The 25,911-nt window shown below is 42.9% G+C and overlaps 1 protein-coding gene across 7 annotated transcripts in view; it reads right to left on the bottom strand.

Annotated features, from left to right (window-relative positions):
* The window catches only part of DOCK8 (dedicator of cytokinesis 8), a 251,124-nt gene that overhangs the window by 6,905 nt on the left and 218,308 nt on the right, over positions 1-25,911 (bottom strand). For all 7 annotated transcript variants that reach the window (XM_078367972.1, XM_078367967.1, XM_035275978.3 and 4 more), the window contains 8 exons: positions 25,571-25,763; positions 21,186-21,329; positions 19,167-19,298; positions 18,581-18,715; positions 17,038-17,127; positions 14,210-14,446; positions 9,280-9,423; positions 7,245-7,351 (listed from right to left, as the gene is read on the bottom strand). In XM_078367972.1, coding sequence (XP_078224098.1) covers positions 7,245-7,351; positions 9,280-9,423; positions 14,210-14,446; positions 17,038-17,127; positions 18,581-18,715; positions 19,167-19,298; positions 21,186-21,329; positions 25,571-25,763 — 1,182 coding nt within the window. The remainder of the gene's footprint in view (positions 1-7,244; positions 7,352-9,279; positions 9,424-14,209; positions 14,447-17,037; positions 17,128-18,580; positions 18,716-19,166; positions 19,299-21,185; positions 21,330-25,570; positions 25,764-25,911) is intronic.

The following is a 25,911-nucleotide window of genomic DNA, read 5'->3' as shown; positions in this document are numbered from 1 at the left end:
CTCAGCCTCCCAAAGTGCTAGGATTCCAGGCGTAGCCGTTGCACCGAGCCTAGCCCCCCTCATTTCAGCACAGCCCACACATTGGTTCCTCAGTGTGGCAAAAAAATTTATTAGTTGTTTTCTCAATATCCACTCTTTCTTCCCTACTAGCAGAACTTCGGGCAGTGTGGCCACCTGGAAACTTACATTTCCTAGCCACCCATGTAGGTAGGGATGACTGATAAGATAGGTAAAGTCACTGGGAAAGGGACATACCTTTTTGCTCTTTCCTCATACTTGCCCAGATGTGGTCATGATGGCTGGATCCCTAGCAACCATATCATGACCATGAGAATGGGTACACTATAACCAGGATGGCACAGTAAAGACATGGAAAAGAACCAGGGTCTCTGATGACTTTATAAGGCCATCACATACATAGCTCTGCATCAACTACCTCCAATCTTATTTAGTATGAGAGAAAAATACATTTCTTTTCTTTTCTTTCATTCTTTTTTTTTTTTGAGACAGAGTCTTGCTCTGTAGCCCAGGCTGGAATGCAGTGGCATGATCTCGGCTCACTGCAACCTCTGCCTCCCAGTTCAAGCAATTTCTCCTGTCTCAGCCTCCCAAGTAGCTGGGATTAAAGGCGCATACCACCATACCCAGCTAATTTTTGTATTTTTAGTAGAGACGGGGTTTCACCTTGTTGGCCAGGCTGGTTTTGAACATCTGACCTGTGATCCACCTGCCTTGGCCTCCCAAAGTGCTGGGATTACAGGCGTGAGCCACCGTGCCCAGATGAAAAATACGTTTCTTATTTAAGCTACTCTTACTTGTATTCTGTTACTAGCAACTAAATTTAGTTACCAGAGGGAACAGCTCAGCACAGCAATTAAGAGAATGGACTCTGGAGCCAGAGTGCTCAACTCTGAATCCTGCTTTGCTACTTACTGACTTTGCAACCTTAAACAAGCTACCTAACCTCTCCATGTCATTATGTCATAGTTTCTTCATCTGTGATGTGAGGGTGATAACAGCCTACCTGGTAAATTAATGTAAAGATTAAATGAGTTGAAACAGATAAAATACTCAGAACAGTCCCTGCACATAGCTAAAGCCAGAGCACATGGTGGTGTTATTATGCCCGATAGACACAGTCTAAGTACATGAACTATTTGTACCATATGAGAATGATGGACTCTTAGAGATGCTTATTCTAGTCCCTTTATTTTTTTCCTTCTCCTTTTTTTTTTTTTTTTTTTTTTTTGAGACGGAGCCTTGCTCTGTAGCCCAGGCTGGAGTGCAGTGGCACAATCTTGGCTCACAGCAACCTCTGCCTCCTGGGTTCCAGTTCAAGCAATTCTCCTGCCTCAGCCTCCTGAGTAGCTGGGATTACAGGTGCACACCACCACGCCCAGCTAATTTTTGTATTTTTAGTAGAGACAGGGTTTCACTATGTTGGCCAGGCTGGTCTCGAACTCCTGACCTTGTGATCCACTCGTCTCAGCCTCCCAAAGTGCTGGGACTACAGATGTGAGCCACTGTGCCTGGCCCCCTTTATTTCATAGTTGAAGAAACTAACATGCAAAGAGGTGAAGTGTCCTGTCCAGTCACATGCCTGTGGGACAGCAGAGCTGGATATGAACCCAGAATCCTGCTGCTCCCAGGCCAATGTCTCATCAGCCCCACTGTGTCTTATGATTAACACTTTATAGAGACAGACAAATCATGGATAGACAATATCTATATTTAAGTCAGATTAATTCTCTAGCTCCCATTCAAATCCATCAGTTCCCTATTTGCCCCACTGAATAATGTCACACTTACTGATTACTTAGTACGTCCAAAGTCTTATTCTAAGTTCCATGTACTAACTCATTTTATTCTGACACTAAATGCAAGAGGTAGTTACAATTATTATTCCCATTTGCCATCTGGGGAAACCAAGGGTGGGTAACTTACTCAAGGTCATACATCTAGTTAAGGCAGAATGGAATCTGAACTCAGGCAATCTGGCCTAAGTGCCCATATTCCTAACCCCAACGCCACATATACGGCCTAGGAAAGCCATTGCTCCATTTCCAGCAGTAAGCCAGGCACATGGCCTTGGTCTCAAGTTAAAACTACTGTTTCTGTTTCCACCTACACTCTACAAATTGGGTTGCCCTTTGGTGACTCAGATGAATTCCTTCTCCTTCCTCTCAATAGACCCCAACTCCTGTTTAAAAACAGCACCACGCAACACCCTGTTTTCTGACCCTATGCCCACATATATGCTGCGGAACCCTCCCTTTCAGGGACTTCTCTTAAAGGCAAGCTGTAACTGGTGCCAATGAAGACCACTATCTTTTATTTAAATGTAAAAACAAATTTAACATCACTTAGTCTTTATAGGAATGAGAAAGTGCAGATAAGTATAAAGAAGAAAATTTAAAAACCTAAATGGTTGGGGTGTCCGGGGGAGCAGAAGAGGAAGACAGAACATTGTATCTCTCTGTTTTGGCTTCTGAACTCCTGTGGTGTTTTTTATTATTGCAGGAAAAGACAAAAGCAGATTGAGGTCCCAGCTTGGTAACAGTTAGAGGAGTGGCAGGACTGGCTGCGTGAGTGATGGCTACACCAAGTCAGGCTTCCAGGATTCTCTTTATGCCTATTTCTGCTTCCACTACAGCTGAGTCAGAAGGGTCGCTGCCCAGTGGTGGCACTAGACGCAGAGGGCCTGGCAAGCAAACGTTTCCACTATTGGTTCTCAGCAACAGAAGGCTCACTTATGGTCACCTTGGAAATCTGGGCTTATCGATCTACAGCCGAAGTCTGCTGAGAATCTGGAGCTTACTAAAGGGGAAACCTGAGAGCTGTTCAAGCCCTAAACATTTTCCACTTCTGCATCCCTTCTGCTGTCTGTAAGCAGAGCGGAGGAGAAAACACACCAGTGCCAACAACATGAAACAATAGCTACTGTATTCATTAAAAGCTGTAACTTTCAGATTGGACTTGAGGAGCAACTAAGCAACAGAGGACCCTTCATCTGCTACCTGTATTGAGGGTATGATTGACATACCATACCATTCACCCACTTTACGTGTAGAGTTTGATGAGTTTTAGTAAATTTATACAGTTGTGCAGCCATCAGCACACTGTCACTCACGACTTCTGATCTCTGTGGAATGAAGAGGAGGGCAGGTCAACTGCTGTGTTTGCACACAGACATGAAGTCATGAGCAGCAGTACTGTTTGGCCTGTAGCCTTGTCCCACTGGTATTGGGACCTCATCCTTCCACATATGTAGCACAGTGCCTGGGACAGAGTAGGAGCTCAATAATTGCTGAATGAATGGATGAACTGACGTCTACAGTTGCTTCAAAGTGTAGCGTTTTGAGCACATTTGCTTTTTTGAAGGGAGGAAGCAGAAGGCAAAAGGGGGTGAATGATGATAAGGATGGCCTGAGAGATTAAGCCCTCAGGGAGGGAGGGAAAAGTAATAGGGAGAAAATGTGAAAGGAGGCAATTAAGCAATCTTTGCAGCCCCTCCACTCAAAGTTTGGTCCAGTGTAGCAGCAGCAGCATCACCTGGGAGCTTGTTAGAAATGCAGTGCTTCAGAAACCACCCCAGACCTACTGACTCAGAATCTGCATTATTTTTCTTTTTTTTGAGACAGTGTCTTACTCTGTCACCCAGGCTGGAGTGCAGCTGCACGATCAGGGCTCATCGCAGCCTTGACCTCCCTGGACTCAAGCTATCCTTCCACCTCAGCCTCTTCAGTAGCTGGGACTCCATGCATGCACCACTACCACACCTGGCTAAATTTCTGTATCTTTTAAAGAGACGGAGTTTCACCATGTTGCCCAGGCTGGTCCTGAAATCCTGGGCCCCCAGCAATCCTCCCACCTCAGCCTCCCAAAGTGTGGGATTAGAGGCAGAGCCACCAACAGGCCAGAATCTGTATTTTGACAGCTCCTTACGTGATGCATAGGAACAGTGAAGTTTGGGAAGCACTGACAGTCTCCTAGAATTTCAAGAACAATGCAGCAGTCCTGCCAGCAGGGAGAAAGGTGGGACTGGTTCCCACGTGGAGTCAACATTAAAAAGGCAGCAGAACAACATTTAAAATGGTGAATTTGATTTTGAAAATCCAACACTTCTGCAGGCCATCTGGGGAGAAGACAGCATATCTACTGAAAGTCTAACGCATGACTTTGTTAAAGGACCATCCCTAGGAAAGTCCATTTCCTCTTGTATCTCTTGCTTGGGACTAGTTTTACTGGGCCCTGGCTTTTTTTGGAGTAACTTCTCCTGGGGCTGGGAGCTAATGAGAAACATATGTTTAGTAGGGACTTTGTAAGTACATTTTACCTAGGTGAAGTCATGAAAAGGATCGTACCCATGAGATACTGGATTGCAAGATTTGTCACTGGTAGAAAAAATTGAGGCAAAATGAATGAAAATCAGTCTCTTGATAAGTTTTCTTTTTTCCTTTTTTTTTTTTTTTTGATACGGGGTGTCATTCTGTTGCCCAGGCTGGAGTGCAGTGGTGCAATCTTGGCTCACCGCAACCTCTACCTCCCAGGTTCAAGCAATTTTCCTGCTTCAGCCTCCTGAGTAGCTGGGATTACAGGCATGCGCCACCACGCCCAGCTAATTTTTTGGTATTTTTAGTAGAGACGGGGTTTCATCATGTTGGCCAGGCTGGTCTTGAACTCCGACCTCAGGTTATCCACCTGATTCAGCCTCCCAGAGTACAGGGCTACAGGGGACAAGTTTTCTTTTACATTTAAATTCTATTCAGAGCCTCATTTACTGATCTTATTGTCTTTCTGGTCTTTCCTCTTTGTCCTAGCATGCTCATGAGAACATGCTGCTCTAGCTGGACTTAGAGGAGCCCAGTGCATCAGAGGCATTCCTGACTGAGTCTCGTGGTCCTGCTGGCCCACCCACTGGTACCCCAGTCCCCCTTATCCCTGGGGATAGGTTCCAAGACCCCTAGAGGATTCCTGAAACTGGATGGTTTCCCTATGTTTTTTTTTTTTTTTTCCCCTATACATACATACCTATGAGAAAGCTTAATTTATAAATTAGGAGCAGTAAGAGATTAACAACAGAACAATTATAGTAACATACAGAACTAAAAGTTATATGAATGTGGTCTCTCTCTCTCTCTCTTTCTCTCAAAATATTGTAAATAATACTTTCAGACCATGGGCAACTAAAACAGCTGAAAGCGAAACCTTGGGTCAGGCAGGGCCACTGTCACGGCTTCCTCTTCCCTACTAGCGCCTTTCTTCCACCTATATAGTCATGACAAGATTTAAGTGTTTTTTTTCCATAACGCCTCCCCGAAACACTCCGGCCTGAAGCTGATTTCTCTTTTCTGATCTCCATAGTTCTTAAAGTTCTGTGTGTATGCTGCATTGTTAGTCAGCCATGCAGAGCTATAGCCTATCACTAAGAACAGGGGAACAGCCAGATCTCTGTATTCCCATAACTAATCTCATGCCTGGAATATAGTGAGTGCTCTTTAAACATTTCATAGGTCCTTTTAGAGGTCCTGGAGCATTGCCAATTTTGGAGGGCTTCAACCATGATTAATTTTAAGTAAAAATAGATGAAAAAATATCCAATCTCTGAGCCCAGCAGTTTAAGACCAGTGTAGGAGGCATAGTGAGACCTTCTCTCTACAAAAAAATTAAAAATGGGGCTGGGGGCAGTGGCTTATGCCTATAATCCCAGCACTTTGGGAGACCAAGGTAGGTGGATCATTTGAGGTCAGGAGTTCAAAACCAACCTGGCCAACATGGTGAAACCCAATCTCTACTAAAAATACAGAAATTAGCTGGTTATGGTGGTATACGTCCATAGTCCCAGCTACTCCAGAGGCTCAGGCAGGAGAATCGGTTGAGCCTGGGAGATAGGGATTGCAGTGAGCTGAGATCACACCACTACACTACAGCCTAGGTGACAGAGTGGGATCCTATCTCAAAATAAAATAAAATAATTCTCCAAATATTTTTCTAGCCTTGTAAAAGATATGTATCATGTACTGAAAAAATCTGCTTTTATTTTGTCATGTCAGAATTGTTGTCAAATACAGGAAACAATTCAAATATCAAAACATTCATCAAGATAATCTGTGAGTATGTATGTTCATAAACATGCACAAATACATACACAGAAAGCCACACACACATCCTATTACCAAGCAGCTGGGATTCACTGCAGGGCACAGTGTGTCTCCTCTATATGTAGCAAAGTTGTGGATCTCTCACAAAAGCCTGCGAAGGAGATACCTCTAACCTCACAAATGCTAGCATTTTGATGTTTTCACTGAATTTAACAAACTTCAACTTTTAGTCTCCTTTATCCCCATCTGCCAAGTGAAGAAATTCCTATACTTAATATTCTTCTCTAAGGGTTGAATAAAAAGAAATATTGGTATACATTTTTCTGAAGTCCTTTTCTCTTATAGGCAAAATGCCTCGCATCCTTCATACTCATTTTTTTAGGACCATAGGAAACCCAATAGATGTGTCCGTATTGCAGGAAGTTACAAGACTTTGACCAAAGACCCAGTTCCTAACTGACTGCTCTTGAAGTCAGCTCCACTGCAGAATTTAGGAGCAGAGATGAGACTTGTCTGGCACGGGGAACTATCATCAGAATAATACCTTTGAAAAGCCCAGTTTTAGAATCTGCCTCTCTCACTTTGAGGCAGTGTCCATTCTTAAGTTTCTAAAAAGATATTATAAGATTTGAGACATTACAATGACAGCCAAAGCAAAGAACTTCTGGGACTCTTGATGGCCGTATGGGCTATTTGTATCGAGAAGACGTGGTTTGATCTCAGCTCTGCTGCCAACTGGCTGTGTAACCTTAAACAAAATTATGTACTGTCTTGGAACCTCTGATTCCTCTTTTGTACAATGAGGAAGATGATGATACTTCTTACAGCATGATTGTGAGGCACATGGGATGCTAGACATGAAAGCATTTTACAGTTTACGTGTTAGTTACTCATGAGTATTTCAAGTGGTGATGCTCTACTGCAGTGGTTCTCAAACTTCAGTGTGCATCAGAATCACTTGGAGGGCTTGTTAAAATGCAGACTGCTGAGCCACACCTCCAGAGATTCCAATTCAGCAGGTCTGCAGGGTGCCTGAAACTTTATCTTTCTAGCGAGTTCTTAGGTGATGCTGAAGCTGCCGGTCTAAGACTGCACTTGGAGAACCACTGCTCTACTGCAACTCCCAGCCATTTTCCTTCTTACCGCAGGATGAATTCCTTAAAGCATAACCTCAACTTGTTGTGATGTCGATAGAGTTTTGGATCAGCAGGAATTTCAGCCAAGAACACTTGGGCTACTTCCAGTGGTCCCTGATGGAAAAAAAAAAGCCAATATTGATATTGGAAGGAAATTAAATTGCTTGGGAGAAAATACTGGAGCGACTTCTTAGTTTGAACATTTAATTTTGTAGTTGGTTTGAACTAAACAAAAAAAATCAAGGAAAGTCTTGGACATCTCAGGAAACTTTGAATCCTTAGGAGGAGTATGAAGTTGTAGAATACTCAGAAGTATAAATGCATTTTCTCTGTTGTTGTTAGTTTTTTTTTTTTTTTTTTTTTTTTTTTGAGACAGGTTCTCACTCTGTCACCCAGGCTGGAGTGCAGTGGTGTGATCTCTGCTCACTGCAGCCTCTACTTCCCAGGCTCAAGTGATCCTCCCACATCAGCCTCCTGAGTAGCTGGGACTACAGGTGTATGCTATTACATCTGGCTATTTCTGTATTTTTTGTTGTGATGCAATTTTGCTACATTGCCCAGGCTTGTCAAGTGATCCACCCACCTGAGACTCCCAAACTGCTGGGATTATAGGCATGCACCACTGTACCCAGCCCAAATTTATCTTCTTTTTTATTGTTGCTGTTTTTGAGACTGAATCTTGCTCTATAACTGAGGCTGGAGCACAGTGGCATGATCTCAGTTCACTGCAACCTCTGCCTCCCAGGTTCAAGTGATTATCCTGCCTCAGCCTCTCAAGTACTGGGACTACAAGCGTATACTACTACACCTGGCTAATTTTTGTATTTTTAGTAGAGATGGGGTTTCACCATGTTGACCAGGCTAGTCTCGAACTCCTGACTTCAAGTGATCTGCCCACCTTGGCCTCCTAAAGTGCTGGGATTATAGGCGTAAGCCACTGTGCGTGGCTCCAAGTATTATTTTATTAGTCAAATACTATTAATAATAGATTTTCCTTCATATAAAAATGTAATGCAATTGCATCAAATGGTACATGCTTTGTGTTGCTTTTCTAAAAATCAGGATTGCTTTGATCTATCCATTTTTGTTCACTTACCTCGTTGCCCTAGTGGCAAACATCGTTTTGCATAATTGCTGGCTTGAGTCAGAGATCTCCATAGCATACAGATAGACCATGGTTTTGGGCTTGTAAAGTCCATTTTATCAAAGGATTGGCACTTACAGAGGCAAAAGTTTCCTCATTTTTTTCCTGATCTTGGAAATCTAACAGGCATTTCTCTTCTCTATTTCTGCTCCCTTGATGTCAAGTACACTCAGAATTTTTGTGGAGAAATCCAATTATGCTGAATGAGAAAAGACTTATGATGCTCACTGAATACCTGAGCATGGAAGTGTGGACAAGAACAGAACTAGAATTGAATTAAGGAGACCCTCTGGACAGAGGTATTAGGCTAGTACCTCCCTCCATCTGAGACTGGTTAAGCACCATGCTGAACTTGGGAGTTAGGGTTCTAATAAGTCCAAGAAGATCTAGTCTTGTCTAAATGGCATAAGAAATCTGGTCCCAGGTCACTCCTGGTTGCCAAGGTCCTTGGCATGCTGGGTTCATCTGGTGACTGACCCAAGAGTTGGATGTTCTAGATCCTTTTCCCTCTCTCCTACAGGAACTTGTAGGTGAGTCTCAAGCCCTGCAATGACTCTGCATGAATTGATCATGACTAAGCATTCTCCAACAGGACTCCAAATTCGCATCATATTGTCAGGTCTGGCCCGAGGTAGAGACTCCTCTGAGAAAGTGATACTCCTAAAAACCTGGTCCACTCATCTCTAGGATTTCTTTTTCACCTGGGGTTCTTACATGAAAGGGAAAAGCCTCCTAAAAGTCTTCTAAACCTCACAAGTATTCAGGCTAAGTGTAGGAACATCTCTGTGTTTATATATGGATCACAGTCCTCGTCCACCCCAAAAAAGGAGGGTGTAGACATGTAACAACAACCCAAATAATGAGAACCAGAGGCGCTGCCACCGGCTGTTTTGCTTACCTGATTTACAGTAGCTCCTACAGAGCCTTGCAGCACCATTTGAAGCATCTTTGGATCAGGGGGCACCTGGTTAATGGCAACCGCTAACTGCAGGGTCTTTTTCTTCATGTCTTCAATGGCAACTTCAATCGGTGTCAAAACAAACTGAACATGAGACGTAAACATAGAGAAGTCACTGTCTGGTCTCATAAGCTATGGAAAACCTGGAGCTATGACAGGGAGGCCACCTGGATTTGAAGCAGCAGCTAGGGAGAGATTTTCAGAGTCATTTAAAATACTCTTATCAGGTTAAAAAGAAGGAAGGGTCTAATATTTCCTGAATTCTTATGTTTCAGGAACTTTACATACATTTATCATCTATTCCTTCAACAACCTCTTTATACTCTCCATTTCACAGTCAAAGGGGGATTTGTAAGGTTAGGTTCCATGAAATGCCACAGATAGTTAAGGGAGAGGTCCTAATTCCATCATAAGTATGTCTATATTCAAAGTCCATGTTTTTTCTACCTTGTGAGGTTGCCTTGCCTATTATTGAGCAAGTTACTCAACTTATTTCATTTACTTATTTATTTTTGAGATGGAGTTTCACTCTTGTTGCTAGGCTGCAGTGCAATGGCATGATCTTGGCTCACTGCAACCTCTGCCTCCTGGGTACAAGCGATTCTCCTGTCTCAGCCTCCTGAGTAGATGGGATTATAGGTGCCACCATCATGCTCAGCTAATTTTCTATTTTTAGTAGAGACGGGGTTTCTCCATGTTGGCCTGGCTAGTCTCCAACTCCTGACCTCAGGTGATCCACCTGCCTTGGCCTTTCAAAGTGCAGGGATTACAGGTGTGAGCCACTGCTCCTGGCCTCACGTTACTCAACTTCTACAGAAAGCTATATGAGAAGTACAGCACTCAAGATTTTCTCACTCATCATAACACAAGCTTTTGATATCACCTGTGCCTTCTCCATCTCACCCTGAGGGTGAATCCCAGTAAATGGAATTCTCTTAAGGGTCAATCTATCTGCTAAGTTCTGCTGGTTTGGGGTAGAGTCTTTCTGAAAGTTAAGGGTTGCATTGTGTTCCCCCATAATTGATACGTTGAAGTCCTAACCTTCAGTACCTCAGAATGGGACCTTATTTGGAGACAGGGTCTTTACAGAGGCAGTCAAGTTAAAATGAGTCCAGCCGGGTAAGCACTAGTCCACTATGGTGTCCTTATGAGAAGAGGAAATCTGGGCACAAACACAGAGGGAAGATGATGTGAAGAGACACGGAGAAGACGGCCGTCCACAGGCCAGGGAGAGAGGCCTGGAACAGACCCTTTCCTCCCAGCCCTCAGAAGGCACAACCCTACCGGCACCTTGATTTCATACGTCTAGCCTCTAGAATTGTAGAGACAGTACATTTCAGTTGTTTAAGCCACCCAGTCTATGGTACTTATTTCTATAGCCCTTGCAAACAGCTGAGAATCGTTGTTGAGGTTGTTGGGGAACTACCAATGGCAAGAAAAGTTCAGGCTTGTGCAGTGACTCACACTCGTAATCCCAGGACTTTGGGAGGCTGAGGTAGGGGACATTTTGAGGCCAGGAGTTTGAGACCACCCTGGGCAACAAAGTGAGACCTCCTGTCTCTACAAAATACATATATATTTTAAAGAGGGGAATTTTAAAAGAGGGGAAAAAGGCATCCTGGGTCAGGAAGGTCACATCTTACACAGCTTGTGCCACGTACAGATCACTGTGGGCACACAGCCAACTCCATCTCCCAAACATGTGTCTGAAGCTTAAACTCTTACCACAGTCACTGCTTTTGAGCTGGGCTAGGGAATGTGTCTTAAGTGAGAAAGTGTTCTGAAAGATGTAGAAAAACAATCCCTTCAATTGGCCAATTCTTCCCCTCTTCCATTATCTTCCTCATACCCTGGAAGATGGAACTGGGAGTTTGGACTTTCCATTTTATAGGTTTGCAAGATGGTGAATTGTTCTCTGTCACAATGCGTTTAATAATACCTTGTCCTTGCATGTATTTGCACTGGAAATTTTTTTTTTTTTTTTTTTTTGACAGAGTCTCTCTCTGTTGTCAGGCTGGAGTACAATGGCACGATCTTGGGTCACTGCAACCTCCACCTCCCAATTTCAAGCGACTCCCCTGCCTCAGCCTCCTGAGTAGGTGGGACTGCAGGCACGTGCCACAATGCTTGGCTAATTTTTTTTTTTTTTTTTTTTTTTTAGTAGAGACGGGGTTTTGCCATGTTGGCCAGGATGATCTCAGTCTCCCGACCTTGTGATCCACCTGCCCTGGCCTCCCAAAGTGCTGGGATGACAGGCCTAGGCCAGTGGGCCTGGCCTATATTGTTTTAATTAGCTGGGCATGGTGGCACAAGCCTGTAGTCCCAGCTACACAGGAGGCTGAGGCAGGAAAACTGCTTGAGCCCAGGAGGTCAAGGCTGTGGTGTGCCATGTTCATGCCACTGCACTCTAGGGCAACAGAGGCACATCCTGTCTCAAAAATGAAAGTGAGAGAGAGACACACACAGAAAGAGAAAAAGAGGAATGAAAAGAAAGGAAGGAAAGAAAGGAAAGGAAGGCAGGAGGAAGGACAGAAAGAAAAGAAAAAAGAAAAGCTAAAGTTTTAAAATGCTTTTGGGCCAGTGGCTCATGCCTGTAATCCAAGCACTTTGGGAGGCCGAGGCAGGCAGATCACCTGAGGTCGGGAGTTTGAGACCAGCCTGAACAACATGGAGAAACCCCGTGTCTACTAAAAATACAAAAAATTCGCCAAGCATGGTAGTGAATGCCTGTCATCCCAGCTACTTGGGAGGCTGAGGTAGGTCAATTGCTTGGACCTGGGAGGTGGTGGTTGCAGTGAGCTGAGATCGTGCCACTGCGCTCCAGCCTGGGCAACAAGAACCAAACTCTGTCTCAAAAAAATAAATGCTTTTGGGCAGCATGAGTTTATATGTGTTATGCCTAGAATGTCTCAGTGTTCAAAAGTCCAAAGCAATAAGTACAGTAAGTACAGCAGTGCCTTCTAAACCTACCTCCTCTTGACTGAGTCACTGCTTGACGCTTTCTTTGCCCTCTGTGAAACCCACACCCTGACGTGGTTACCTGGCTGAACACTATCTGGTGGACGACTCTCCAGTTAGTTTAGCTCTTTCTGCTTCTGCCTGATGAGGTGTATATTCACCACAACGCATCTGTGTTTGTTCACCAACTTGATTATGCCTGTTATACTTGTTATTTTAATGACCCACTCTAATCAGACAATGCATAAACTGATGAACTATGGGTGTGGAAAGAAAAAGAGTTGTTTCTATAAAAACCAAGCCATATGCTTGGACAAGACATCATGAAAGTGAGTTGCTATAAAAATTCCTGTCATATTAGGTGTGTTCAAGACAACTGTTAAAGTCTAGGGAAGAAAAAAGCCATCAAAATCCAGAAGTCTTCTGCTCTCAAATTGTTTAACAAGGAACTTTAAGCTCTCACTCTGCTTACACAAAGCAAAACTAAAAATCATGGACAAAGCACTATGGGTGTGGTTTATAAAAGAAAATGCTGAATTGTGATCAGCAAACCCATAGTCACAGAGAAGTCTGTGGCCCTATATAAAAATGACGACAAAGAAGTATATATGTATTTGTTCTTATTTAAAGAATAAGAAGGTGTTGGCTGGGTGTGGTAGCTCACGCTTATAATCCCAGCACTTTGGGAGACTAAGGCGGGTGGATCACGAGGTCAGGAGTTCAAGACCAGTCTGGCCACGATGGTGAAACCTTGTCTCTACGAAAAATATAAAAATTAGTTGGGCATGGTGGTGGGTGCCTGTAATCCCAGCTACTCAGGAGGCTGAGGCAGAGAACTGCTTGAACTTGGGAGGTGGAGGTTGCAGTGAGCCAAGATCACACCACTGCACTCCAGCCTGGGCAACAGAGACTGTCTCAAAAAAGAAAAAAAAAAAAAAAAAAAGGAATAAGTTGTTTATGGTATGTAGAATTTTGAACCATTCTGTGGTTTGAGAGACCTTCTTGATCAGTCCTATTATGAATAAAATGAGTATAGTCTTGTACTGTACTTAGACATCTTTCCTGCTAAGGTATAGATGAAGAAACTAAACACATATAGCTTTAAAAATCACAGGAGGAAGCTGGGACTAGGAGTCAGTCAACCTGTCTACCTTACATGGCGCCTTTCCTACAGCACACAGCACACCCCCGACTCACTGGGGCTGCTTACATGCACGTCCTGTCTCCAGTAATTAACAGCACAACTATGTTTGAATCACCTCTGAGCTTTTAAAAATATACACATTTTGGCTGGGCACAGTGGCTCACACACCTGTAATCCCACCACTTTGGGAGGCCGAGGCAGGTGGACCACCTAAGGTCAGGAGTTCAACACCAGCTCAACCAACATGGAGAAATCCTATCTCTACTAAAAATAGAAAATTAGCCAGGTGTGGTGGTGCATGCCTGTAATCCCATCTACTTGGGAGGCTGAGATAGGAGAATCACTTGAACCCGGGAGGTGGAGGTTGCAGTGAGCCGAGATGGTGCCATTGCACCCCAGCCTGGGAAACAAGAGCAAAACTCCACCTCAAAAAAAAAAATTATATAAAATATCTAAAATGTCAATATATATGCTGTATAAGTGTCCATTAAAAATATTAAATATTATAATTAAATATATAAACATACTTATACTAAAGATATAACTTTAAAATATTAAATATTTAATATAAAGTAGTGCTATAAAATACGTAGCTGCCTAATGAAATTTTCTGGCACCATGAGAGTGAAAGGATGATTATTTAATCATATTTCAAGAACACCCCGCCTTGTTTTCAGTCCAATCTGCCATGAAGGAGGTTTGTGTGTTCTCCTGGGAGGCCACCCAGGCCGGCTCATCCAGTAGTGGCCACTCTCTTGGGCACATTACCTCCTCCTTCTGGATGACGCTGATCCTCGTCTTGATGTAGGGGAAGGCATGCATGGTGGTCAGGACCGTGTTTCTTCTGTACTGCTCATGCAGCTCTCCCCGAGGCCGCCCCTCCAGGGTGAACGGGGTGGTGTACATGAACCTCCGAAGGTTGAAATTCTTTTCAAAGTATGTGACCCTGTCTTTCATCTCATACTCATCAAAGTAGGGCTCCACAAAAGTGATCTGTATGTAGGCCTGAGGGGGAAAAGGCAGGGAGGGAGAAGATGAGCGATTCTGCAAACAGCCATCCCTGACGCAATAGAGGGGCATGCTGGAACATAGCGCGCCAGCACCACCCCGCCCGGTGCAGCCCGCAGCAGTTCCTCCTCTCCACTTCCAAGGAGAGAAGGGACTGCACGGAGGGAGAGGGGAATGTGCCGTGGGGAGAGTCAGGGCCACTGGCCGTACCTTCCTAGCACAGCAAACTGATCCACAGTGAAAGCCCAGGTATAAGAATTTACCAACTGCTATTCAAAAAGAGACAAACTTTCCTTTTCAGAATGACCAAGACCACCTCACGGTTATGAGGAAGCGTGATGGCCGCACTAAAGAAAACTAACAATAACAAGTGCTGGCAAGGATGGAGATCAGCTAGAGCCTCTCATACACGGAGGGTGGGAATGCAAAGTGCACAGCTACTTTACAGAAGAAGCTGGTGGTCTCTTAGGCAGTTAAATTGCACTATCTTTGGACTGAGCAACCCCACTCCCACGTGTGTACATGAGAGAAATAAAAGCTTATGTCCACACAAAAACCTATACACAAATGTCTCCAGCAACTTTATTCATAACAGACAAAGACTTGAAACGACCCAGATGTCCCTCCATTGGGAAATTAACAAGCAAATGGTGGGATAGTCACACAACAGAATATTACTCAGCAATGGAAAGGAATAAACTACTGCCACTGATTACCAATGGGCACGGGAATTATTTTGGACTGGATCTCTTCTATATCTTGATTACGAAGGTGGTTACACGTGTTTGTCAAAACTCACAGAACTAAACTGAATTTTACTGCCTAGACCTCATTTAAACACACACTCACATCATCCCCACCCTCAACCACAGAGCGAAGAAGTACTCATTAAAGAAGACAACCTCTCAGATAGAAAAAGTGACCATGTGTGTAGATGCTGGGACGCTCACCCACTGAAAGGGATGGGTGGGGTCACTGACCTCAGACTGTAAATCATGATTTAGTATAATGAAATCTGGTTGTAATTCTGGGTTCAGACTCTCATTCTAAGCTCTCACAACCTACCCTGGGGATTTTTAAAAGATAGGAAAAAGGCATCCTGGGTCAGGGAGGTCACATCTTACACAGCTTGTGCCACATACAGATCACTGTGGGCACACAGCCAACTCCATCTCCCAAACATGTGTGTCTGAAGCTTAAACTCTTACCACAGTCTCTGCTTTCAAGCTGGGCTAGGGAATGTGTCTTACGCGAGAAAGTGTTCTGAAAGATGTAGAAAAACAATCCCTTCAATTGGCCAATTCTTCCCCTCTTCCATTATCTTCCTCGTACCCTGGAAGATGGAACTGGAAGTTTGGACTTTCCATGTTACAGGTTTGCTAGATGGTGAATGGTCCTCTGTCCCAGGGCCCTTAATAATACCTTGCACTTGCATTATTTCCAGTAACTTAGAAAGCTCGTTCATGGATCTGTTTGCCTGTGAGTTGTGCTGAGTGGGCAGTATCAGCCTGTGGTATAATAAAGAATGTGTCTGGTCTTTGTCTCCATTTCCTAGCACAGAGCTTCAGAAACACTTGGAATTTCCTCAGTGATGGGTGCCTTTGTTAGGCTAATGAGGTGACTCATGCTGGGCCCCTGGACAGCTTCAGGATGCCAAGTGGCCACCAAAAAGACCGATTCTGTGATTAGAGGGTAGGAACTGGATGACCTCTGAGAGAGAAGCAGGGTTGGAGATTGTGTTCAATCTGCCTACATAATGAAACCCCAACAAAATCTCTGGACACTGAGACTCGGTGGAGCATCCTGGTTGGCGAACACACTGATGAGCCAGGAAGCCATAAGCAGAGGCACAGAAATGGTGTGCATCCTTTATCATAAAACTCTGAGAGTAAATAGAGTACTTTTTGGAATTCTGTGAGTCACTGTAGTGAATTATTTAATCTAAGTGGTGTTGCAGAAACTCCCAAATAATAATAATAATAATAATAATTATTATTATTATTAGTTTTATTTTCTCCTATTTTCAAGCTAACAGGTTCTAGAAACACCCAAATTTGTAGCTGGCTGATGGAAGGAATAATTGCAGCCTAAAGAAGGAATCCACTAAATGCTGTCAGTGAGAAATTTGCATCTTTTTCACGTTTAAAATGGAGAATTTAAAGGCTTTATAAAAAGGCAGTAAAGAGCAGTGCTTGAGAGCAGGGGTTTGGAAGCAACAGACCCCAAGTCTGAGTATTGGCTCTGCCAGTGGCATAACCTTGAAAGTTGCTTGACTCTTTTATGTCTCAGTTTTCTCATCTCCAAAATAGGAACAACAAAACCTACTTCCAAGGGCTGAAATAAAATGATGTATATAAAGGGCCTAATGCAGTTCCAGGTACACAGTTGGTGCTTAATAAGTGGTAGCTCCTATCGTGATTCCTGCCTTTGAGTATTTTTTCTTTAAGATCTGAGTTGAACTCTAGACAAAAAGGTTTGGCTGCATTTAAGTGACTTGGAGAGTCCAGATAGATGAGATCATTATGTATCCTTGGGTAGAATGAAGGGATTCAGAGCCTGACCATTACTTTTTGTAAATTTTTTTATACCTTGTGAGGATCCAACTTGGTTTTGTCCACAGGAGTGGAGTCTTTAATCACTTCCACAAATTCTGCACCAAAACATTGACCGTAAAATGCCTAGGTAAGAAGAACCAATAGTTTATCAAGGTTATTTTAACATAAGGTAACTTTTTGTCTTCTTGGAAGTGAAATAAGTTTGGAACAAGTACAAGGTTGAATGATGCTCACTGATTATTGACAGTACCCTGAGCTAATGAGCAAAGTTCAGCATTCCTGAGACAAAAATAAAAATGGCACTATCAACTGGTATATACTTCTTTATAAGATGTATGCTTGGCCTCTAATTCAACTAACATCACTATATTTCCTGAGGCATCTCCTGGGGTACCACATTCTGCTTCTCACCTTCTGTACCCTGGGAACTTGGAGGTCACCAGGCTTCCCATATTGTGGCAAGTCAGTGCACAAGAAGGTACAATACATACCTTTAATTCTAAGTAGGGGAACAATATAGGGAACCAAGTGGCCTGGGTTCAATGGCTAGTTCTTTTTCTCATGTGCTAAACAACTTTGGGGCAACTCACCCAGCCACTCTGGGCAATGGCTTCTTGGAGTCAAGTAAGGATAAACCTTCTTGTCTTTTCTGGCATGGATGGAGAGTCTAAGGAGCCATTAGGCAACACAAATGTTTGAAGTTTTACACTCACAGGAGGGTACAAATGAAAAGCAATGAAAGCCTAAGGAGTGAATCTTTGGTTAACTGTGAGCAGGTCAAGGGACCCCAGTCCTGCTTGGTAATTGCAGATTCTTTGTAAACAAATTTCTGTTCATCCAAATCCCCAAAAGTGCTTGAGAAGGTTTTTTTCAGGGAGGCACCTTTGACTGAGTTCTTAGTGTTTGACCCTTATAATCTGTGTTTTCTTTCTCCTGACTTTTCTCTAGGCTGTTTCTCTTTTTCTCCATGCTTTCAGCTTTGCCTCTAACGATATGCTACATTTTTCTGTTACATTATGTACCAAATGTCACTGGCAGGTTGGAGCTGGGCTGGCCACGGCCCATGGTATGGCTACTGCCGAGTAGCTCCACATCAGAATGACCCCAGATGGCATTCAGTGATACCTAAAGGATGGCCTCGCTGTTGTCTAGGGCTGATTCAGTCATTTGGCCAGATGACTTCAAAGTCAAGATGATAACCTTCATGACGGAAAACTGTATTACTCTCTCTCTACTAGTATAAACTACTAACATTTGGAAAGAGTGATAAGAAAGCATGTGACCTTGATTGAATTTTGCACAGAACTTGAAAATAAATATTCACCATATAAAATTACAAACTATGAAAAGCATATACAGAATCTTAGGGGAAAAACTATCAAAATCTTACATTACCTCATGATCACAGCTAATACCTTTCTACTTTGTCTTTTATAAATGCAAAGGGTAAAACTTTATGTAGAGATCAATGAAGAATCTCTAACTTTTTACTTATTTGTTTATTTTTGGTAATGACCCACTCTAACTTGTTTTTGTAAACAGTACAAGCTCAAGCACACAGAATCACTTTTCTTACCTCTAGTCTGTGTGAGATCTCAGGAAGCTTGGTAATTGCAGGCTCTTTGTAAACAAATTCCTGTTCATCCAAATCCCCAAATTTGGATCCATAGAAACCAACTCGGAAGTAGGTTCCAAACATTCTCTTGTGATCCTGAGGAATATAGAAACCTCCCTTAGTTATGTAATCCTGAGGAGCCATTGAGTTGCAAAGGGCAGGGGTCTTTCATGGTGTCACGAAGCATTTTACTCCTGTGGCTGATATAAACAGAAATTGCTCCTTAAAAAATTTTAATGTTTATGGAATAAACTTCAGAAGTAACAACAAAAGAAATCCCATGAAAGATTTCTGGGCCTTCTTTTAAGTAAATTAGAGAGTTTCTCATATTTTCTGGTTATAAAGCAACTCAAACTGTGTATTTTCACATTAGGAATTCTGGTCCTCTGTTGGAGGAATTCCAGCCCTTTTCTGATTGACAGGTGAGAGCAAAAGCATTGTGCTAAAGGTAAACGACACCCTAGAGAGGAAGGACAGCTAAGCAGCTATAGGACAGGGTCATCTGCCTCCAGGTAACAGGACCTGCTAGCCAGGCTCCCCCTGCTACCTTGTTGACAATGCTGTCAAAGGTCCTCTGCAGCTTGCTGTGAATCAAGGTCAGCTTCCGGAATTCTCGATGCGCTTCTAGGATGGGGATGACCAGCTTGTAGACCTCATTAACTGTCTCATATAAGCCTCCCTTGGAAAGAGGAGAAGAGCATCAGAGAGAATTTAATCCACTGGAAACTTAAGAAGAGCAACCAAAGGTCATTGTCTAAACAATATGCTGGAGAGTGAACTTATTGTTGTATCACAGTATTTTACGGGGCAAGAGGGATATCTAAGCATTTTGGGGACAGTGGTAGCCTTCACACTGAACTAGACAGCTCTGTAAGTAGTCCTGTATGGTGATAAGTAGGGAGAAGAGCTTTCAGGGGGGAAAAATACCAAAACACACTGGCTAGGTGTAGTGGCTCATGCCTGTAATTCCAACACTTTGGGAGGCCGAGGCAGGAGGATCACTTGAACCCAGAAGTTTTGACCAACCTAGAAAACATAGGGAGACCCCATCTCTACATAAAATTAAGATAATTAGCCAGGCATGGTAACATGCTCCTGTGGTCCCAGTTACTTAGGAGGCTGAGGTGGGAGGATGGCTTGAGCCCAGGAGGTCAAGGCTGTAGTGAGCCAAAATGGCATCACTGCACTCCAGCCTGGGTGACAGGGCAAGACTCTGCCTTAAAAACAAAAACAAACACAAAAACCAGGAGAGAAGTTTGGTAGGAGGGACTAATCACAATTCAGAAAGACAGTTTTAGTGTATTCAGATTTCATCAGAGGTCCTCCTCTAGCCAGATGCTGAATGTATGAGTTAGTAGGATTCTAATTTATTTTTCTGGAGTTTGAGGAGATATGAGAGTATATTAGACATTTTCTGAATCCTGAAAGGAAAGCAGAAATAGAGAGAAGATAGTTAAAACAATAATTAAAATACATAAAATTGTAGACAGGAAACTTGGAAGTAAAAGGTAGAAAATAAGGATTAGTATAGTATATATGAAAATGAAATTGGATCAGCTAAATATAGTGAAGTATTGAATACTTTCTTGGCTTAAAATTTTAAAGAGGAGGGAGATTAATGAAATGAAAACAGGTCGGATGTGGTGCTCATACCTGTAGTTCCAGCACTTTGGGAGGCCAAGGTGATCAGATCACTTGAAGCCAAGAGTTTGAGACCAGCCTGGCCAACAGGGCAAAACCCCATCTCCACTAAAAATACAAAAAATTAGCCAAGTGTGGTGGTGCATGCCTGTAATCCCAGCTACTCTGGAGGCTGAGGTAGGAGAGTCTGTTGAACCCTGAAGGCAGAAGCCATTATTGCACCACTGCACTCCAGCCTGGATGACAGAGTGAGACTGCCTCAAAACAAAAAAAAGAAAAGGAAAAGAAAAAAGAAAAGAAGACGGAGTTTCCTCTTTGCCCTGAATCTCAATGACTTCATCTCTCTCTACATTTTTCCTAGTATATATACTAAGAGCATTTAGGTCCAGATTAAGTTAACCAGAGGAGTCTCAGTGGTTTCTGTGCCCACATTTCTCTAAGCTGGTCCTGGTCTGTGATGATCCCACAGACTGCACAGTGGCTAGGAGGGAAGACACTATCTGTTTATTCCTTCTCTCTTCTCCCAGTGGTTGCTCCCCAGTTTTTTGTCTCTGAGAGGAAAAATGAAGGAATGAGAACATGCCTCATCATTTATTGTGTCACCCTTGGCAAGCCATTTCACCTCTCTGTGGCTTAGTTCCACCCCTATTAAATGGAAATAATACTGTGAAACTGCTGCCCAGCCAATGAGCATGCAGTGAAGGCCAGATCAGCACTCTGATGAAAGGATGTCTCAGTTCCCTTAGGGAGCTCATGCAATTTGCACATATCCAAGTCCTCCCAGGCCCATCCCCTGCCCTGCACACCCTGGCATGTGTCCTCGGGAAGTGGGGCTGACTGCTCCATTAAGACTAGGTGTTTCCGGCACCCCAAGTCCAGCTGGAGTGAGGGAGGCCAGGCCTTAGGATGCCCTCTGGGCACTGACCGTGCTGAAGAGCTCTGAAGCCTGCTCCAGGAGGCCCACCAGGCCACTCTCGGTGAAATACTGGCCTACACACACTCCATCCTCATCAGGCGATAGCGTGTCATCAGAGACCACAGACTCCTCCAGCACATTGGAAGAAATATTCTGAAAGAGACCACAGTATAAGCCTGGAGAACAGGGCGACCAGACTAGTAAGAGACCAAAGGAACCCAGACTAGGGGAATGAGGAAGCTGGTGTTCAGATCTTTACCAAGGCTGTGATTAAACTAGGTCTGCAATTCTACCCCGGGAGTATCTGTCTGCCATTTATTTAGAAGGGGCGCACTGAGCAACTGGTCTTCAAACCTCACATTTTTCTTTTTAATCATTAGGAGATTTTGTATAGAGGATACTCACCTCAATGTCACAACAGCTGAGTTACTTCAGCGAAACAACCCTAAGGGACATATGGCTGGTGTCTTGGTTTTCAAAAGGCAAAGGCCAATTAACATTAACTAGACACCCCGCTTCACCAACTGAGTGAACCTCTGGCTCCCAGTGGTGTTTTTCTGAAGAACGTGGCTATGTGGGGTTGACTTTCAGATAAATAGCCATGATACATGACAACAGCAAGTGAGGCTGTCTTCATTAGGGAAGTTTTCACAGCACTGCAGCAGTTACTGTGTTTTTTTTCCCTGAAGGTTTTGTTCACATGCATTTTTTCCTTTACATAAACCATTGAGTTTAGAGCCTCTAGCCGAGCATGCAGAGACCATGGTTAGGGTAAACCAAATGAGAAACCCAAGATATAAAATTTAGAGAGGTACTCACTTTTAGAGCCACAGAGGTACTGATCTTGTACCTGCTTGACCCTGACAGACAGTACCTCCTCACCCTAGCACTGGGTCTGGCAGTGAGTATGTGACAGGTCAAGAGTCATTTTCTTTTTAGCTCATAGCTATGGAAGAAATGCATATGGAAAATTAAAGAAATGGAAAACCTTCCCAGCCTAGGGATTATAAATAGGTGGCACACATGCTACTTCTTCCTATTGCTGTAATCACGCAGGCATAACTAATCAACTGTAGCACTCTTACTCCAGAGCTTGGATATAGTTTCAAAATTCTTCAGTATAGTGCTCCAGTCAGTCGCTACTAAGTGATCAGAGTTGGCTTGTGAACTAAAAGCTGTCTGCCTTCTGGCCTGGTTAACAAGATCAAGTGAATCAACCTTAGCAATCAATGAGGACATAGTTGTCGTAGATAGCCCTATCCCTTCACATACAATATGGTAATGTGGTTTTAGGAATATAGGAGGAGGCTCTCTAAGCCTTTTGTGGCCAGCCTTTCTTCCAAACCTGGCCTATGTATTATGTTTCTGTGAACTGGAGATAACAGAAGGTCCAGGAAATTCATTCGAAAGCTTTTAAAACCGAGGATATGAATGCTATTAGAGTTGTATGCAATTTTCCACATGAGAGGAACAGATTTGAAGCTATGTAGCTTCATTAGCTGTAGTCAGAGGAAAAGGATTCTACAGACTTTCTTGGCTTCAGAATCAGGGAGGTACAAGTAACAGCAGTATCTAGGAATGTGTCCATATCTACAGCTGTGAAATAAATATGGTACTCTGGGACACAGAATTTCAGTGATCTCAGTTTCTTGGAATTCAGTGACCTCAAAGTTAGTTTTCTTTGCACAGATTTATTTATCTCTAGTTTGTAAATATTTTCCAAAAGCTCAATTTCATTGGAACAGAACAAGGTTGAAAATCAAAGCAAAAAGCATTTGCAAAATCAACACCGGACAGCTATTGTTAACGCTGTCTAGAATTCTTCTTCTATAAAGTAAAGCATCCTGATTTCAGGGGAGAAATCACCCATCATTCCAGGTGTGGGCCTGTGCTCTGGCTCAGCAAAGCAGAGCACTCTATTTCTCTGGCCATTATGGCTGGTCCAGGGATGAGCACAGGACCCAATCAGGATCAATAAGATGCACTAAGGCTTTCTCTGCAACTGCTAGAAAGGAGGCATCTCTCTTCTCTCCTAGACTTGTACCTAGAGATGTGAACCCAAACTGTGGTATAGGAAGCCTGTGAAGAGTGAAGCTGACATAAAAGATGGCAGAGTTGGGAAGTGGTGATGACACTGAGCTCTGCTGACCCCTAGGTCCAGTATGGCAGGTGCTACTCCAGGCTCACATCGCTTATACAGGCTGACAAATTCCATTTTTACCTTCTGTCAGTCTGGGTTGGGTGTTCATTCACTTGCCAGCTACATTTCCAAATTGATTTGGTATGTCCCATTTGAGAGGAAAAGAATTCACTCATACACATTAATGTAATTTGGCTTCTCTTCTGTAGCTGAGAACACCTAACTCAATGTTTCCCGTACATCATGAAGGCTTCACACTGCAGTTTCTTCTGCCTTCCTTTTCTCCTTCTTCATCCTTCCCTGACCCTCAGGGCCTGGACCATAAATGCTCACAACATCTTGTGCCTCTTTATAACAGTACTTCTCATTATTATAACTAAATAAAGAATGGGATAATTAGTTATATGGTGTCTCTCTGGTTAGAATGTAACATTCATGAGGACAGGATAAGTATCCAATAAATATTCTCTAAAAGAAGGAATCAATGAGTAAAGATATGTGAACAGATAGAGCTGTATCCCCATGGTGGGATAATGTGAAATATTTCTGTTGATTGTATAATAATGATTCTGTCTCACGTTGGCAAGTCATTCTTAGCAAATCAATTGAATTCTAGGTAAAATTAGGACAGTAAGGCTTACTAAATATAAAAGTCAATAATGAAATGCAGTTGATATTTAAGTAATAAATGTTAAATAAAATACAGTCACAGGAAAAAGGCACGAAAGAATTATAAAATAGCAAATGAAACAATATTAAGTGCTAAACCTTACAATTTCCTGGGAATTGAAGGAGTGGTACTATAATATTTACTCTTGATAATATCTAATGGCCAAAATAAATTTGAGAAAAGCAGATATATCTAAAATAACTTTTATAACTTTCTTGTATACTTTTATGTGATTTAAAATCAGGTATTCGTTTTATGCTTTTGGATGAGATTTAATTATCACCTTTTATAACACACATTTCTGAATTAAGAAGAAAATTCATTTTCCAAGCTTGAAATCACAGAATAACTACTTTTGTTCTTGAGGACCATAAGAAAGGAAGAGCTATTCATAGGAGGCAATACCCAACTTTGCAGTGTTCTGGGAAACCAGAAGCTCCTGGCTCCACCAGCCTTGTTTCGGTGACTTATTCTCTAAGCCGGGGAAAGCTACTTTGAATTGTTCCTTCTTTCTGGTTCATACAACATCACAAAATTGTGTCGAAGAACAATAATGAGAACAAAGCTTTTCATAAAGTCAGTCATGTAAACTCAAACAAGAATAATACAAACCCTTGTAAATGACTTTGTGAGTCTGGCTTGAAAAACACTCTATTACTGTAGCTATATTGTTCATGGTTTCAGGGATGGGCATCTCCAAAAATTATGTTTCTTACAAAAGAAGTACCCAACATTGTGTTTTTTTTTTCTCTCTCTCTAAAGCCTGTATTAAACTATTCAATAAGAACACTGTAAATGGCCACTGAGCATCCCCATCTGAGCCAGCTTTTAGGTCTGGCAGACAATTTCTTTTTGCCAAGTGGAGGTAATTTTCAGCTTATCCTAAGAAGGGACTGATTCAGCCTTTTGTTTCCCTTCTCAGGTGACTTTGATTTTTTTCTTGATTTTGGATTGGAGAGTGGGTCCCTACAAAGTCAGAGAGTGGAATCAAACGAATGGGCCGGGAGGAAAATCATTTATCCAATGTTTTCCAAACTTTCACAGATGTCAGTATAGTATGTCAACTACATGTCATTGAAAAAGAGTTTAAATGACCTTAGAAAAGTTTCTCTCTCAGTTCTCTCATCTGTAAAGTGGGAGTAATAATGCCTTCCCTGTCTACCTGCTTCACGGCTTTATGGGGAAGTTCAAATGAAGCCATACATGTGAAAGTGTCGCAAATGTCTCCTAAAGTGCTATTGACTCTATGTGCCATTATTGTAAACAACAATTAAAAAGACAAAAACCAACAATGATGCAAAAGCAATTAGAAGAGGCAAATATAATATATGAACTTGGGATTTTTCAGCCTTAGTACTACAGACATTTGGGGCCAGATAATTCTTTGTCGAGGGAGCTCTCTTACTGCAGAACGTTTAGCAGCGTCCCTCACTTCTACCAGTCAGATGCCAGAAGCACCTACCTACCCACCCCCATTGTGAGAACCAAAAATGTATCTGGACATTGCCAAACGTCCTGGGGCTGGGGGACAAAATCGCCCAGGTGAGAACCACTGCTCTAAGGGAAAAGCTGCACACACCCCACCTGGAAGCTGACACTGCCCACGGGCAGGTAGCTGTGGTCCTCCAGCATGCTCAGATACTCGGCCACTAAGGCAGCGGCATGCACCAGGCACATGGCGGCCTCCGTGTAGCACTTCCTCTTGGTGTGTTTCTCTGCCATGTTCTGGAGCCAGGTCAGCCGCAGATCAGGAGATGCCTGGTAACTCTTGGCAATTCTGAAGACAGATTGAAAAGTAGTTTCCAGGACAATGGATTAATGACACCGTTCTACTGTGTGTGACCTTTTCTTTTTTTCTCCCCAAGAGTTCCCCGCACCCCTCCACCTGAGATTTCACCCTACATTTCCAGAAAAATCAGAGAGAA

Source organism: Callithrix jacchus, chromosome 1 (genome assembly GCF_049354715.1).
Source record: "Callithrix jacchus isolate 240 chromosome 1, calJac240_pri, whole genome shotgun sequence".
NCBI lineage: Eukaryota > Metazoa > Chordata > Mammalia > Primates > Cebidae > Callithrix > Callithrix jacchus.
This window is presented reverse-complemented; position numbering and strand designations above follow the sequence as displayed.